At 35.9% G+C, this 18,370-nt stretch overlaps 1 protein-coding gene across 1 annotated transcript in view; it reads left to right on the top strand.

The window, feature by feature from the left end:
- Positions 1-15,333, top strand: part of St8sia1 (ST8 alpha-N-acetyl-neuraminide alpha-2,8-sialyltransferase 1) — a 142,842-nt gene extending 127,509 nt beyond the window's left edge. Inside the window, exon 5 of the mRNA XM_046436375.2 lies at positions 9,130-15,333. Within this exon, the coding sequence (XP_046292331.1) occupies positions 9,130-9,616 (487 nt within the window). The 3' untranslated portion in view covers positions 9,617-15,333. The remainder of the gene's footprint in view (positions 1-9,129) is intronic.
- Positions 15,334-18,370: the final 3,037 nt, after the last annotated feature.

Genomic DNA, 18,370 nt, shown 5'->3' with positions numbered 1-18,370 from the left:
TCCACCATGATTTCTGCCTCACCTTGAGCTGTGGCAATGGAATCAGCCAACCATTGATTGAACTTTTGAAACTGTGAGCCAAATATAGTTCTCCTCCCGTAAGTTGTCCTTATTAGGTATTTTGGTTACAACCACAAAATACTGAGCCATACAGAAATTGGTACAGTGAGTGGAGTCATTCCTGTGATTATATCTGATAATGTAGTTTATAAGCCTTTAGAACTGGTTTGCAGGAGTAATTTGAAAAAGTTTGGAGATGCATGCTGTAAAATCATTTGAATGTTGTATGCAGATCTTAGTTGATGATTCTGGTGGGAGCTCAGAAGACCAGAATGCTGATAGGAATGCAGACAGTAAAGAATGTGCTCATGAGGTTTCAGATGGGAATGAGAACTCTATTGGAAATTGGATTAGAGTCCATTTGTGTTACATTCTGGCAAAGAACTTGTCTACAATTTCTTGGTCCATATCTTGATACTTTCTGTGAGGCCAAATTCAAAGGTGATGGACTAATTAATCTGATGGTGGAAATTTCAGGGTGGCCCAACTTTAGGTAGGTTTACTGTGAGAATTGGGAGCAGAAAACAGAGAGGAACTATTTGAAAAACTTAGTTTGGCCAGAAAAACACAGGTAATATTGGGGCTAAGGAAGATGTAGAAGGGTAATAAAGAGTAATAAAGCTTTGTACTTTGTACAAAGACAATATGAAAGATGCCTTGAAGGCATCTCAGAAATCAACAAGACCACACACATGGCAGGTTTAAGGATGTAAAAGTGAAAATTTGTTTAAGATATAATGGGAACATACTATCCACACAGGGGTGCATAGGAAGTTGTTTTCCCAGGATTTGTTTCACTAGGCTTAGGTGCCTAGGCACTCAGAGGCCACTGCAGCTATGGTCTAAGAGGGCCCAGAATACTGCTCGAGCTGGTGGAAGTAAGTGTGCATATTAGAAATGCTGAATCATCTTTTCAAACTGTAACAATTCATATGGTCATTTGAAGCATAAAAGTACAGTTGAGCATACCTACTATGAAAATCAGAAATTTAAAATGCTCCAAAATCTGAAATATTTTTTGAGCACCAACCTGACACTGTATGTGGAAAATTCCATACCTGACCTCATGTGGTGGGTCACAGTCAAAATGCAGACACACTAAAAATTCTGTGTAAAATTACTTCAGGCTATGTGTATAAGATGTAGGTGAAACATAAATGAATTTTTTGTTTAGGTTTGAGTTTAATCCCCAAGATAGCTTATTGTGTATATGCAGATATTCCAAAATCTGAAACACTTCCGGTCTCAAGCATTTAAAATATGAGATACTTAAACTAACTTTTTCTCACACTCTTCCTAGCCATCTTATTATAAGGTATTATAATTTTTACCAATCAGATGTGTGAAAAAATTACTTTGCTATGATTTTACTAGTTACTATTAAAGGCTAGCAAGTTCAACTTTAATGCTAGCGAGGTTATGCATATTTTAATAAGGGTATTGTTCCTTTGAACTGTCTAACCTCAAGCTCAACAGTTCTATATCACTGTCCATTTTTCTATTGTGCTATTTATATGTTATCGATTTTTATTGTTTTTATTCTGGATACTGATTCTTTGTTATATTTGTTATTGGCATATTTGTAATTAATTCTTGTTGTTTATATTCTGGGTACTAATCTTTTGTTGCATATGTTGTAAACATTTTCTTCCAGTCTGCTCACTCACGCCCCCTCCCCACCCCACCACTTTCTCTCTTTTTCTTTCTTTCTTGGTATTGGGGATTGAACCCAGGGATACACTACAACAGAACTATATCCCCAGCCCCTTTCTATTTTTTCTTTGGAGACAGAGTCTTATTAAGTTGGCCAGGCTGGCGGTGAACTTGAGCTTCTCCTCCCTCAGCCTTCTGAGTAACATTAAATTTTAATGTCTCATCGTCCTATGTATACATAGGACACTTATAAAAACCTACAAAACTTTATAGGACACTTATAACATTACTCAATTACTCAGTTTAATTCTATAGGTGTCCTATGTATAGGAAAATGGGACACAATGAGTTTAATCTATATAACATTTGCCTTATAGAAATCTTTAATTCCAAAGCAGTCATTTTTATCAAATCCTTTGCTCTATGCATTTTTTTTGCATCCCATGCATTATTTTGCAATGGTTTTTGTATCCCAAGATCTTACAGATATTTCTCATTTGTTTATTCTTCTTTTATAAAGTATCATTATTCCATCTGGAACTTTTTGAACAGTATGAGAAATAAATTTATCTTAGTTCTTATTAATTAACTAGTGGTCCCAGTACAATTTGAAATATTCAGTTTCTTCTGAACTGGTTTGAAATATCACTTATCATGTAGGAGATTCTCAGATGTGCAAAGATCCATTTAGAAACTCTTTGTCCTATTTTAGTGTATATTTACTGTTCTCGCACAAAAACTCACTATGATTGTGGATTTGTGAATCTCTACCTATAATTTGATTAGCATTTTTATTATGATACTTGTATAATTTTGATATTGAAGAGTTAAGTCCTCCTTCTTATTCTTTTGTCCAATATTGTCTTGAGTATGCATACCGATTTATACCTCCCATGTGAAGTTTAGAATCATCCTATCATCTTATCAACTTTTGGAGTTTTGGTTGAGATTACATTAAACCTGCAAATGTTATGGGGAGATGTCTTTCAATAAATATTAAATATTTATTTACAAATTTATTTCAATGTGTTTTTGGGGCTGTGTTGCTAGTATAAATAAAATCTTTGTATTATTATACTTTTCAAAAATATTAATTCTGCTATGTAGGAAAGCTAAAAAGATCTTGTGTAACTCTCTATTGGCTCCAACAGATCATTTTTTGGTTAGTTTTGTTGTATACACTAGATAGGTAATTACTAACAGACTTTCCTTTATAAATATATTTGAAAAATTTTTAATGTTTTTATTGGTATATGTATAGTTACACAGGTGAAATGCTTTTTAAAAATGTTGTTTCAGTGTGTGTATCTTTATGTTGTCTTCTCATTTTATTACATTTTTATGACAATGTAGCTGTGTAATGATTGTTTTAATATGTTGATTTCTCTTTTGTAATATGAAGTACAGTCACTTTCAGAAATTTTCTATTTCATTGTAAAGATATGCATTATTTTAAAATTAAGACTCACTATGATTATGGATTTGTGACTTTCTATCTGTTGCATTTACCAGATTTTGCTCTGTCTACATATATACATTTTTGTTTAAACTTAAAGTACAGAAAATTTCTCAACCATTGTATTTTCTTGGTGGCCTTGTGCATTTGATTGAACACAGAATGTTTATCTTTTTCATGATTCTAAAATGTATTTTTATAAAAATAACACAGTACATAGTTGTAAAAACTCAAATAGTACAAAAAAGTTTAAAATGAAAAGCAGCAATCTATAAATCAATTCCTTTCAGCTTGTCAAAAGGCCCTTTTAAACATTTTTATGAGAAAGCAGCATGCTTAATTATAATTTTTATGTTTCCAACATGTCTGTTGGCTTCTTGTGGAAAAATAAAGCCGGAGCTCCCTTAACATGTCCACAGAGCACCCCTCCTCCTACACACTGTGGTTTCCTGGCCTCCCATTCCAGTCATATCACAATCAAATCAGTTTCTCAGTGGTAAGGTTTTAGTGTCTTAGGTGTAGTTCCCATCTGAGACAGAAAGCTTATTACAAGTATCTTACATTCCTGTTCAACTTTTAATTTTCCCCCAGATCTAATAAAGCCTCTTCATGCAGCAGTAATTCATGGTTTGTCTCCCTTTGGAGCCGCAGCTCTTCTTTTTGATTGCCAAACACATTAGTCTGTCAGGGGCACTTTTTGTTGTTGTTGAGACATCCATCCTGGAGCTGTCCTTTTTGCTCACCAGAATCTGATGGATGGCTTTCTAGGCCTGCTGTGTAGCTGTTTTCCTGAAGCTTTTCTTTACCGGAATTCATCTGTTGCTCTATTTTTTTTTTAATTGACAGCAGCTCTTTCTTATTACCTAAATGTTCTTTTTCTTTTTATAGCATCCTAGTCCGAATGCAATGGCAATTAATATTTCTAAACAAACTAATTATAGATTTTTAAGAGGTTTTTTTTTTTTTCTGCCTATTGAATGATCTTGGTTTTCTTTGCGTTTGTTTTTCCAATTTGTTGTCGGACTCTTGGGTCAGAGGCTATCCTTCATTGTCTTCTGATCCTGGTTCTTTAGATCTAGAAGCTCTATGCAGACCCTGCACTTGCTGAAAGGTAAACTTTACTTTGAGTTGAGAAAGTGGCAAGGTTGCTTTCTTTTGGGTGGCTCCTAAATGTTGTTATCTGTAAGTCTTTTCTCTTGGTGGAGTGTCATTCTTCCACTTGGGAGTCTCAGCCTGTCTGTGGATATTGTGTGAGTTGAGAGTTCCCAGTTAACCCTTGGCTGATCCATATCTCGGCATGCACCCAGTGTCCCTGCCCGAAGACTGACACCCTCTCCCACACATACAGTGATAATTGACCAATGAAAGATTTTAGGGTTTTACCCATCTGGATGTCCCAGCTACCCCATAATCTGAACAATACCCTGGCCAGTTGTTCCAAGACACCCACCTTTCCTGATATCTCCTGCTCCAGGCATTGGGCACTGCCACCTTTCAGAGCAGAACTTGGCTAGTTAGTTCATGATCTGTTTTCTTAAGGTAGACTTTGTTTTTCAGAGGTAACCCAGATTGAGATCCACTGAGGGTTTGCTTTCTTTTCTTTTTTATGAGTACATATTTTCAAAAACATCTTTTCTCTTAGTTGCGGAGATTTATTGTAGGAAGGGAGAAATGAACCCTCATCATTTCTCTATTCTGTTCAATTTTACATCCTAATTAGCAATTCATAACCAAAATGATTTAATATTTTTGCTAATTGAGACTCTTAGCTTGTTTGTTTTTTAAATTTTCATATCAAGGGCTGGGGATGTGGCTCAAGTGGTAGCGCGCTCGCCTGGCATGTGTGCGGCCCGGGTTCGATCCTCAGCACCACATACAAACAAAGATTTTGTGTCCGCCGATAACTAAAAAAATAAATATTAAAATTCTCTCTCTCTCTCTCTCTCTCCCTCTCTCTCTCTCCCTCTCTCTCTCTTTAAAAAAGAAATGGGAAATGACTTGTTTCAGATTAGTAGCTCCAGAATAGAAGTCTGAGTCCTCCAATGCTATCCACAGAGTAAAATTGAAATATGTTGCAATTAAAAGATCCTTTAAAAAATTTTTTTTTCATATCAATATGTCAATATCAATATATTTAGACTATAGTATTTGAAATATAAGCCTTCTGTTTATCAAATTTGCTATAAATATTTTTCAGACTAACTTATTTTTATTTTAGCTATTTTATTTTTCATGGTAATGAAATTTCACACCTTAACATATCAATTTTGTCAATATTTTCCTTTGTTGAAAGATATTTTGCAAATGTCTAAATCTGCAGTTGTTTTCTTATATTGTAGATTAAAATATTTCTCTTACATATCTTGAAACTATTTTGTGATTTTCTTGTGAAGCTTGAATCTATTCCGCCTCAAAATTCCAAACGGATACTAGCTGTGTTAATACCTTTTATCGAATAATTTTTAAAATCGTTGATTTTATCCCCATTATATCATCTTAAATTCATTTTTAAGATATGCTGTATTTCTGTGTTTTCACTCTACTCTTTGGATGGGTTTTTCCTTCATGCCCATATTCATTATATATTAATAATTTCTATTTTAATAATTCATAAGCCAATTAAATTTCATTTTTATTCTTTTCAATTATTATTCAATTACTTTCCATTTATTCAGCACACAAGTCATCTGAGCTAGAATATAAAAATTAAAAGATGAATGAGACATGTCCTTTGTCTCAATGAGTTCATAGTCTTAAAGGATATATATGATTAGTTCTTCTAAAGAATTTACAAATGCTTAAAGTATAAGAAAGAAAGATGCCTTAAAAAGGAAAAGATGAAGTTGAGTGTTGATTTATAGGCAGAACTTCACCAGGGAAATGAATGAATGAACAGAACGGAATCTATGCACAGGTGTGCACACAGGTATAGCTGGGTCACAGGGGAAGGACATGGAGACAGCTGAGTGTCAGTCTTTTACACTCCAGAGGAATTTTATTATAATTTAGTAAAATTCATAACCAATTCTATTAAACTCTTGACCAGGAAAAATATTAATTACATGGGGTAGGCCATAAATAATTATAGAATTGAGTCCTTAAAGTCATTTGTTGAAGAATGGGGCAGATAAAAACACTTTGAAATACAATGAATAAACTGGTTTTTTGACAATGTCCATAAAATTGAGAATATAGTAAATTAAAGATGGAGCTCATTTTCCTAAGACGAAAGACCATCCCTTTCAAGAATAACCAGTCAGCTTATACCATAGGAAACAAAATCAATTGTCATGATTTTATTGAATCCCCTCAGTAATTCTCTACTAATGTATAGTCCACTGCAGAGATAAAAGTTATCAGTTCCATCAGCCAGCAAAGCCCTGGGGAATGGGAGTAACTGGACAGTAATAAGGAGGGAGAATACTATTGTAAGAATGAAAGGCAATAGAAGTATACTAACTGTTCTTGAATGTTGATGGTGACATGAGAGAATCAAAATGTAGCTCAGGGAACTGTGTGGGCATATCAAGAGCTTTCTCTTAGTAAGTTCTAACATGGTGTGGTAAGCATCACATTGCACACCCTAAATGTACACATTTTAAAATTGTAAAATATATTTCAATAAAGCTCTCAGGGGGGAGTTCTAAACATGTTTAGAAGACAGGGGAAAATGGTTTAGTAGAGGTGGAACAGTTAAATGTTCAAAGAGGGGAACCTACTTTAGAACATGAGTTCTTTAGGAAGTGTGAAAAAAAAAACTTGTCCCAAGATACAAAGGGGAAGAGAGAGTGTTTCTTCCTCTTAGGATGGTAGCAGAGATAAAATTAGAAGATTTAAAGAAAGAGATATTGAGGGACAGATGCAAAAAGCTAGGCATCTCACATTAATGTTTTGATCTTCTAAATAAGTTTATTTCATAGACATCTCTATCAGAATCACCGGAGACTACTGGATAAAAATTCCACCCTTGGATCATTCTTATCAGAACTCAGGAAGTTGATTTTAGTGAACTCACTAGGTTATTCTAACTAGAGCTTGAGAACCATTCTTCAGTGAAGTAGGAGGTTATCTACATGGTTGGAAAGCATTAATGTTTTAAGGAAGAGAGCAGAAGATATGGGTGGATATGGAAGAAATAAAAGAATTGCTGAGCAGATCCCATGTCAAAGTTGGGAAGCAAGAATCCATTGCCTTGTTAGCGGGGTTGACTCAGCTACAGAACATGGTTGACTGTGCTTCCATGGTTCTGCTAGGGTAAAGTGGTACTTCTGAAAGACCCTGTTACTACTTCTTTATTTGTCTGTGCACAGGGAAAATTACCAAAGGCAGCTGCTAGATCAAGGACATGAAAAAAAAAAAAAAAAAAAAAAACAGAGAGATCTTCCTTCCTTCTGGGCTTGAGAAACACACCTTTGTTTCTTGGCAGGCAGAATAAATAACACTGATTACTACATAAAATCCTATGGATTTGTATATTCAGAGTTTTAATTTCACATATTTATAATGAGCCTCTCAGCATGTCAGGGACTTCCCCCTGTGAGTTGTGGCTCAGTTCTTGTCATAGATGCTGTTGCTTCACCTGCATGTAACTGGTGATGAGCAGTTTGGATTTGTGAAGAAATCCAAAGTTGCAAGACCTAGTCTCCTGGATTGTCTTTTTTTCTTTTCCTTTTTCTTTCCTTCTCTTCTTGAGCTACATTGGCAGCTTCTTGCCCCATCTCCAAGCTGCCAACCTCTTCCTTGCCAAGATCATCTTCTATACATTATATATTTTTTTTGATGCAGTATGACAACTGTAGTAAGTAGCCACTGCTGGGAAGGTTCCCCATCGCCACAGAGTGATATCTAGACAAATTGGAGAGACATATAAGGGTTTTTGCAGCATGTCTTACCTTCATGTCTTCAACCACTGTCCCCACCATCCCTATCTCCCAAAGTCCAGGGACAGTGACCTCTGTCATTGTTGCAGTATACCTGCCCATGACCACACCCTCCTTTCTGGATTAGCTGCCACTCTTTCTATTGTTTTCCTGAGGAGGTGTCTTCCAGCGCTGCCCCTTTCTGTAGCTAACTTGGACCCAGCTCTGTCTTACAGGCAGAATATTTTTCCCATCTCTGTTCTACTTTATACAAATATCAACCACTACATTTGGAGTATCATATTGTGTTCATTAATATTTTTGTTATCACAGCGGGAGTTGAATTTCCTGAGACCCAAAATTGGTTCATTAATTTTTCATTTCCCCACTGACTCATAGGAAGTATACCTTCAATTTTAGTTGAATACATTTGAAACTGAGGGCCTCTTTATGTAATCAAAACTGAAAGAGCACAGCAAAGTCGAGTTCTTTGGAGCAAGCAATATGGGCAACTCTGCACCATTTTAGAAGTCCTTCTTTTTCCATGTACTATTATACGTGGATAATATTATATAACCTGCACTAAAGATGGGCAGCTGCCCTTGTGTGAACTATATCCAAAGTTGTGAGACCCTAGTTATAACATTGATTAACTAAATGCTTATAGAATCATGGAGTTTGAATGGGAAGAAGTGTCTTGGAAGAGATTCTTTTGATTTGCGATGAGGAAACCACTCCTATTCTGATATTAGACCATGCATGTAGCTTTTATCAGACCCCCAACCAACAAATTTTAGGAATTCATGAGAATTAAATCCTTTTACATTCCAGGTAAATACATTTTGAAAAAGAGCAAAATGTACAAAGCATTTTAGTTCAGAAGAACTCCACTGGGGAATGTTAAGTTGAATTTAAGGCATTGGGTGGGAGAAAGCCAGGCTTCTTGTAAGAGATAATTGGTAAGTTCAAGGAGGGATTTTAAATACAAGTGAAGTATTTTTCATGTGTTTTGCTGAGATGATTTGAGCCATCAGAAGACAGAAGAGTGGATTTTAATGTTTCTTTTTCTTGAGGTTTAATTGAGCCTCTTCTCTCTAATAGGTTTCAGAACCTGCTATGGTCCAGAAAGACATTTGTGGACAACATGAAAATCTATAACCACAGTTACATCTACATGCCTGCCTTTTCTATGAAGACGGGAACAGAGCCATCTCTCCGGGTTTATTATACACTGTCAGATGTTGGTGCCAATCAAACAGTGCTTTTTGCCAACCCCAACTTTCTTCGTAGCATTGGAAAGTTCTGGAAAAGTAGGGGAATCCATGCCAAGCGCCTGTCCACAGGACTCTTCCTGGTGAGTGCAGCCCTGGGTCTCTGTGAAGAGGTGGCCATCTATGGCTTCTGGCCCTTCTCTGTGAATATGCATGAGCAGCCCATCAGCCACCACTACTATGACAACGTCTTGCCCTTCTCTGGCTTCCATGCCATGCCTGAGGAATTTCTTCAACTCTGGTATCTTCATAAAATCGGTGCACTGCGAATGCAGCTGGACCCATGTGAGGAGCCCTCGCTCCAGCCCACTTCCTAGGGACGGTGGAAGGAGAGAGAGAGGACTGAGCCAGGGTCTTTTTGTTAGGTTTTCTATGTGACTCCAAAGGAGAATGGTCAAGTTTTTCATGGATTTGCATGGGCCACTTGGAAAAAGAAGAGAAGAACAACAAAAATCCAAGCAAAACTCTACTTTTAATGACAGCTTGGAGGACAAAGAAGAAATGAAACATCCTGTGAAATGTTCTACAGCACATGGTGAATTTACAACTCATAAAATGCCGATGAAATGACATTGGTAAAGCACATATACGTGGTTCATATCTAGAAGATGCAATTCAAAAATAAGATGAATGCTAGTTGTTGAGGCTACGGAACTAATCAAGGAGGAATAAAGGAAATGCCAGGGCAAAAGTGTTGCTGGCTCATAATAATTTTAAAAGACCTGTCTTATTAAGACTAGCATTAGGACTATAGGTTTTTAAAAATTATTATTTATTTTTTTGCCCTGTTTAAGGGCAGTGGGTAGGTGATGGGGTAGATTTTAAAAAATCCCTTATTGAGTAATAAGGATACAAAATGCTGTAACTGATTATTGTGATTTGTTGAACCAAGTCTACATTAACTATAGTTCTCCTCCATTTCTAAAACTTTAAATAAGATTTGTTTCTTCCCCTTTTGTCAAGTCACTTAGACAATGTGAAGCATTGTTGAATTTAGACTGTGTTGATTCATAGTCTGGATAACATGAGCCACTTTCCTGCCTCAGAATTTAGGATGTGAATTCGATTTTAGGTCTGCATTATGTAAACCTGTTTGCATTGTTATTATTATTTTAGTGCAAAAAAGAGTACATATGGAATACTCATTTGTAAATGGCATAAATGCCTCCATAATGTAATGTTCAGAGATGAAGTAAAGCACAGTGACATAAGGTGAGCATCTGTGGAAGATGGACCAGAAGGCAGATCCCTTCCCTATCTAACATAATATATTCACTCCAAGATACATCATATGTATGCATTCATGCATATAGACATGTACGCCCTCACACCCACTAGACAGAGTTAAAGCTCATTCTTGTGTAACTATGAATGCTATACCCACATGACTTGGTATGGCAAAAATCTGTAAACAGTTTTAGAGAGCCACCTATAAACTGTTTGGTAACACAACTTGCAGATATAAGACATGCGAGTTTATTGGTTGCTGCTTGTCATACCAGCACAAAAGGCAAGTGTAACCCCCAAACACTTATTCCAGAAAGAGCAGAATTGTTTTATTCGTTGATTCCCACCAAAATCTCATGAATGGGCCCTATGTTAAGCATGGTCCCTCAAGGCATGTTTCATACAAGCAAATTGATATGAATTAGTAGCTACTTATTTCCTTAATAACAGGGAGGATTACAGCAGCTTTTGACATACAGAAAGAAAAACCTGCTGTTATTGTAAGCTGCCAAATATGTTTCCATATAAGGAAAAGGAAATCTCTCACTGCCTTTGTGCTTTGAGATGTCTTATGTTAAAAGGGGACATGAACTCATTATCTTTATTCTTTCAAATGTCATCAAAATGTAGGTAAACTGTACCAAAAAGTTCTACCACGGTTTTAATGGTAGAAACTTGGCATACCATATAGACTAAAACAAGTGGCATTTTTTTTTAGTGAGTTAATTTACAAGATACCAACATTAACAAAGACCTTGGAAAAATCCTACGTCATTGGAGTAGGAAATTTCTAATTGGGGTTGAATATTGAAATTATTACAGAAATTAACATTTTAAATATGATTGGCATTACACAGATTAAATTGATACTTAGAAAGTTAAGTGTTTGAGAATGTCAATTCTATGCAGAACTAATTTACTCTTTTGATCTTGTGTGGCAGCAGAACGTAATGGGAAGTTACTATGAGTGAGCTGTGCTCAATATTCACTGATATGCACTCCTGAATATATTTCCTCTTTTTGAACTATTGTTATTATTTAATAATTGATTGAAAAAGGAATACATTTTTAACAATATACTTCATTAAAAATATAAAAGGGCCAATGAAGAACACACATAAAAATTAACTAAATGTGTCATTCAAATTAGCACATTAATTGTTAAAATGAAATTAATGAGTTCATAATGCCCATACCTCACAGTTCTGTTGAAAAGCCATCTAGAAGTTTTACTTTTTGTTATGATTCCTGAAATAGATTTATGTATAGATTTGTACAATATTTAGTCTATAATTTTTTAAAATTTTTGGTGCATTGCAATTATATGTAATAGTAGGATTTATTGTTACTTATTTGTTCGTGCACAAAAAATAACCATATAATTTTAGTCTACACATTTTTTAAACTATTATATGTAACTTCTGAAACGCAAAACAGAAGTGGCCAGGACTGGCAATGTTTGATTAGACCTATGCTTCTCAACGGTGGTGATTCCTCTTCCTTCTGGTGTCATCGGCAATGTCTGGAGACGTTTTTCATTGTCATGACTCAAGGATGCTACTAACATGTAGTGTGTAGCAGCCACAAATCCTGCTAAATGTCCTAAGGTACATAGGTCAGCCTCTCAACACGTCATTACCCAGTCTAAAATGTCAGTAGTGCCAAGGTTGAGAAACCCTAGATTAGAGCAAAATTAAAATTTGATTGTTCTACGTTCTCTTCATTTACATGCTCATACTAAAGTATGACTACAATTTAATGATAATGTTTTCTTAGGGTAGATTATGGTTAAGTGTTCTTTTGTAAAGGTGATAGTTCATAGGTATGCCACACATATACCTGTTTTTTTTTTAACTTGTGTAGATGAATATTTCTAAACAAGAAACATGTGTAAGTGTGTGTAGCATGAAGTCATTCATCTCTGTCTTTACTGAAATATATGTATTTCTAAGTAAGGATTTCTCTAGGATTGTCCTGGAGAGTTGTGTAGTAATACTCTATTACTACTAAGAAGTTGAATTCTAAAGTCTCATGATTTAATTTTGTTTATCTGATAATAAGTTTTTCAAAATTGGGCCTGGTAGTTTACCGAATTTGGTCAATTTTAATATTTCTGACACTTAAGATTCAGCTTAGAAGACATTTAGGCTATTTTAAACACATCCAGAAAGAAAGTTTAATCACATTCAATGTATCTGCCAAAAGAGGGTATTCCTTTATACCATTAGATTAATATTTTAACTTCTTTTTTCAAAATTTAAGTTGACAAAAATTAGATTGCTTCATGGGGGCAAAGGGAAGGAGGGAGAGATGACAAATGAGTACCCTCATTTTTATTAGCCCCAATTTGAGAATTGATTCTGAAGATCGTGAATAAGAGTTGTCTCTGTTTAATTTTAACCACACTTCAGTATAATTAAGATAGATGAAAGATTAAGTCATTCCATAGGAAAGAGTAGTAATGTTTTATATGAAAGATTGTTTGTGGAAGAGGACTTCTGGACATTTTTGCTTTATAGAGAACATTTTTTTTTTTTGGTACCAGGGATTGAACTCAGGGGCTCTCGACCACTGAGCCACATTCTCAGCCCTATTTTGTATTTTATTTAGAGACAGGGTCTCACTGAGTTGCTTAGCACCTCGCTTTGGCTGAGGTTGGCTTTGAACTTGCAATTCTCCTGCCTCAGCCTCTCCAGAGCCGCTGGGATTATAGGTGTGTGCCACTGTGCCCAGCATAGAGATCATTTTATCACAAGGTTATACAAAATTGTGCATCTAAACTGTGTAATTCTTACACAAGAAGTTAGGGAAGTGCTCATCAGATTTTGTTTCTGTATAAATTTAGTTATTTTAGCAAAGGTAGAAAATAAATGATCCAAAATGGCAGATGTTTAGACAATATCCTTTGTTTGGCTTTGTGATATCTCATGCACTTTAGGGAACTAAACATTTGATTAGGCTAAATATAACTTGTACCCAAAGCAGTCTGGATCGTGTGGTTTAAATGGAAAATAACTGAAGACATCCTGGGAATCTTCAATGTGCCACAAATATTCTTAGATTAGTCCACGTCTTTACAGGAGTGGTATAGATGATCCAAAATGGAGACAATATCAGTAACATTCTTCTTTTCAGGAATTATGACAGTTTTATAACTTTATTTTATATAACCTCATTTCTTTGTTTAAAAACTCACTTCCCCCACCCCTGTAATTTTAATTCCTATGTTTGAAATACTGACTTCGTGAAAATTTTAACTGATGGAGGGGAAAAGTGTCACCAACCCACTGAGAGCTTCTGGAAGTGCTGTGGTGTTGCATAAATACTTTCCCATCAAGCACCAGATAATATCAACTTTTAATTTGTAGAATTCCAGAGATCAAGAGCTGTAGGGATTTTTGCATGTACTTGAGGACAAGTATGTGGGGAAAGAAGGACTGGAAGTAATACTGTGCTTTTTATTTCTTTATCTTCCCAATGCAAATGTTGCCTCTCAGATTACATGACTTTTGGGGTGCATACATTAGGGATGCAAGTGAATTAACAATTTCAAGGTACCTGCTACCTAGATCAATGTGTCTAATAAAGTCAGCAGTAAACAGACCTAGTAAGTTTGGTGACTTCATTCCATCATGTTTTAGGGAAAGGGTGAGGCTAGTAGAAAGGAAGAGGTGACCTTCCTCCAAAGCTCTCAGCATACAAGGGGTCAGAGAAATCTCCCCGCTGCCCTTGGCTCTCCAGTACCATGTGTCTCTCTCCTGCCAGAAATGCTGGCTCAACTCTGGGGTTAAGCTAGTAGCATGAGACTAGAGAGGCGGTGTGGAAATTTGCTGAGAAGCTTAAAATTTTGCACTGCCTTAAACCGTTTTGCTTTGTTTTTGCTTCACTTGTGCTCTCTAAATTTGGGTACCCTGTGGCAGAGTCTGGACACCCTGACCTACTTATAGCCCTGCCAATGATTATGAAAAATAGAACTTTTTTTTTTCTGTTTAGATGGACTTGGAGTCTGTAAAGCGAGGGAGATATCAAATATTCCACTTCTTCCTATTAGCCTCTTTGACAAACCTAGAAAATAACTCACTAGAATTCTGAAGCTCAGAATATCTGGCTATTAACTTCCAAATATGAGGCCACAATATTTAGGTTAAGCACTATAAAATCATCATTTTTGAAGTGGAAGGAGACTTGAACTTTTAAGATTTTTTTCTTCCCATTATAAGAAAATGGATATGCTCTGCCTTTACCCTCATCCTTGGCTTGTCATTTGACATTTTCATGTGCATTCAAGAGATGAGACATGGAAATATGTGCATGAATAGAAACCTCCAAACAATACAAGCCCAGCTTGTCTTCAATAAGGAAAAATACTTCTCTTTCCTTCTTTTGGTTTTCTTCTTTCTGGTGACAGCATTTGTGATTTCTTTTATCTCTCATACCTAAGGAATAAAATAACATGTTAAAGATGGATTTATAATATCTGTGAGAAATTGAGTAATATACAAAGCCCATGACTATAACTTCTTAAAGCACAAAAGAGGAATTATATTTTATGGTCACTCATGTACCTATCTCTGTGTTCCTACTTATCCCTACATTGTGCTAAAATTTTTACTGATTCTGCCTTTCAGTTGAAACTGTGGGATCTAATCAATGATACAAAGCTGTCTGGAAGTTTTATAGAATAATATCCAAATATATTGATTCTGTCTCTTCCTGCTTCTATGTAATTAGACTTTTTGCAGATATTTGTCATTTTAAAATGTGTATTTCACACAATACCAATAAACATCAAAGAGATGTCATTTAATCCAGGGCAGAAAAAAATCAGGAATTAGATAATGCCTGTTTTTTCTCTGAACAGTAAGAGAAACAAAAAATTATGCTAATAATTTTCAATGATTTAACCAAAATGATTTAACTGAAATGGAAAAACATAAGGGAAATTTCATGGTTTTAATTTGAAAGTACCTTTGGGTGGGGTCTTAGAAGGCAGCTAAACAGAGCACAAGGATGCAAGGAAGAAGGTCTGGACCTTGCATGCAGTCTCAAGAATAGAACCTTTTCAAAATATTTTACAGGAAATATATTGTCATCCAGCTATTAGGCGTAAGAATGAAAAGATATTAGAGGAAATCAGTGTATGGGCCAGATTGCAAGGCACTGGGACAAGGACAGAGGAGCAGCTCCTGTCCACCCACTGGACCTTGGCAGGCTTGCAACCCTCCCATGCCTGACACCTCCTGTGGTACTTTCCTTGGTGTCTGGGCCACGTGAAGCAAGCACTCTCATTTTCATAGCCCTCTGTCATCTGCACTTTGGCACCTACTCCCAAAGGAGGATTATCATTTAGATCTCCCGTCAGGATGACACAGTGATAGGCAGAAGTGACACTTTGAACCTGACCCTTTGGAACACAGTCACCACGTGGCCTGCATGGTTAGAGTTCTCTTTACTCTCCTGCTCTCACAAGCACTTCCACGAGAGGCTCTTGTATGGTTACATAAGCAGACTTGTATACATTTTCCTCCTATGTTCTAGAGTACAAGAAAACATACATACATTTGTGTTTACACATACATGTTCCCCCACACACCCCCGTACCTCACATTGAATATGCCCATGGAAAAAAAGGAGAAGACTGATTGGATTGGGGTGGGGAGTGGCAGAGTGTGCCTTAACCTTGGCTTGGCTCCCACTTCCTTATGTATTTCCATGTATGTTGCCACATTACAAATGTAACCATGTCTTTTCTAAGTTGTACCTTTATCATCAGCAAGAACTCTTATAAATGTAGCAAATGTGACTATTTTATAGAAATGCACAATAGTATATAGGCCTTGGAGAAGTCTGATAATGGTATGTAAATATCTTTTGTTGAAGTCATAGAACCTTCTGGTAGGAAGGTCCTTAGGTGATAGCTACAGGATTAGGGCTGTCAGCTCATAGAATTGATAGCTACAGAGTTGGGGCTGTCAGCTCATAGAATAAGAATGTTTGTTTCTCCAGAGAATTCCAGTATTCAAGGAAGCAAGGGATCCATTTGTTGCTGTCTCTCATTCAGTCTCAAGCACGAATCCCAAGGACTTTCTCATTGGTCGATCACTATAGAAGTCCTCCCATAATATACAGGATTCACAAATCAGGAGGACCGATGGCCGCTAGGGTATATCATAGAGACATGAGAAAAAGAGAATAGGCAACTGTAGCTCCATAGAAAAGCCTGCTTCATCTTTAAAACGTCTGGAATATTTCTAGAACTCTAGTTACCAGACAGCATAGTTGGTCTAAAAATATTGGCAGGGTGGAGTTTTTCTTTGGTCTCCTTAAGTCCAGTATTGCACATGTGTGCAAACTGTTTCTTGAGACCAAAATTTCAGAGATTAGAAGTTAGAAGAAAATAAAAGCTCATATATTCTTTTTTTCATATAATGCAGTCATGGATGTAATGATTCTGGAAAACATTTTAGATTAAACTGTAAAATTGAAGTCACCTTTGAAATGAACATCTTCCTATTAAAACCAAACTCCATTGGCAGGAAGTGTGGGGAAAACCAGTGTTGTTGTTCTTTTTTTTTTTTTTTTAGAGTTTCACATACAATGTAGCAGGTAAGAAAAAGATTTTAATTGGTACTTTTTATAGTGTGACTTGAAAAAAAAATAGTATCTATCTCTGTTGGCTCTGCTGAGTTGTTTCTTTCCACAGAAACTAAATGTAATGTCAAAAGAGAAGGTTTGCTGTAAAAACATCTCCTTTTCTTTAGTGCGTTCATTGTAATTATGGCTGGCAGTGAGAAGGTTCAGTGAGTCTCAGTTTCTCTACCTCCCTAACTTGGAGAAAATTTGGAAATGTACCCTGTGAATAAAATGACTTTTTAAAAAAATACTGTGTGAAATCTTTTCATTTTAAAAAAATACTGTGTGAAATCTTTTCATTTCCCTGAAGTATATGGATAAGACTGTTTCCTTTTCTATTTCTGCTTTATTTCATATCCATACCAACTACCTTTTTTCCCGTTTCCTCTTATAGATGAAAAGTCATGTTACTTAGTGAAGATTTTTTTTTTAGAAACAGAGATTTGCAATTGCTATAAATATAATATACTGTTGGTATTTCTGATGCATAAAAAAGGCACTATCAGGGAAAATAGAAAGAAAATCAAACATTTATATGATTAATGCTGATTTGTTTACTTTGTTAAGCAATAGAATTTTTCCTTTTTGTGCGATGAGTTAGTATGTGCATCCTAAAGATACTTTAATAAATTCCTAACAAGATGCAAAACATTTTAATTCCCCTTCTGCCCATATAGGTGACTTTGAGAAGCCCAAGTGTGCCTTCCTGTCCAAATTATTGAGATAATTGCTTCAAATTCCCATTCCCTTGGGCTCTAGTGGCCCAGTTCTGCCCCAGTCGCTTTCTCAGAGGGTGTGACATCAGGAAAAGTGACCTTGGTCCCTCCTTTATGATATATTTCTTGGCAGCAATTGATCAAGGTACTTTGTACAGATCTTATTAATTCTCTGACTTCATTCTCTCATATCATAGCCTCTTAGGCTACAGATATTTCAGGAAAGGACTCTGTTACCTACTGGAAAATCTCCATGTTGTTTAGCTGAATCATTTCTTTGTGGAAAAAAAGTCCAGAGCTTTAGTATAAATATGGGTTATCCTAACTATACAAGGAAAACAGATTTAACTTGTTTTCACCAACTATCATTAAATCTAAAATTCTAGATTATACTGAGTCCTGCTGTTCCACTTTGTTTTGACTTAAGCACTCAAAAACAGATATTAAGGATCTAAAGGCATATACTCAAGAATTCCCCCAGACCTAAAAAAGGGC

The sequence above is a fragment of the Marmota monax genome, unplaced genomic scaffold (genome assembly GCF_021218885.2).
Source record: "Marmota monax isolate L192 unplaced genomic scaffold, Marmota_monax_Labrador192_F-V1.1 WCK01_AAM20220418_F8-fsc00012, whole genome shotgun sequence".
Taxonomy (NCBI): Eukaryota; Metazoa; Chordata; class Mammalia; order Rodentia; family Sciuridae; genus Marmota; species Marmota monax.
This window is presented reverse-complemented; position numbering and strand designations above follow the sequence as displayed.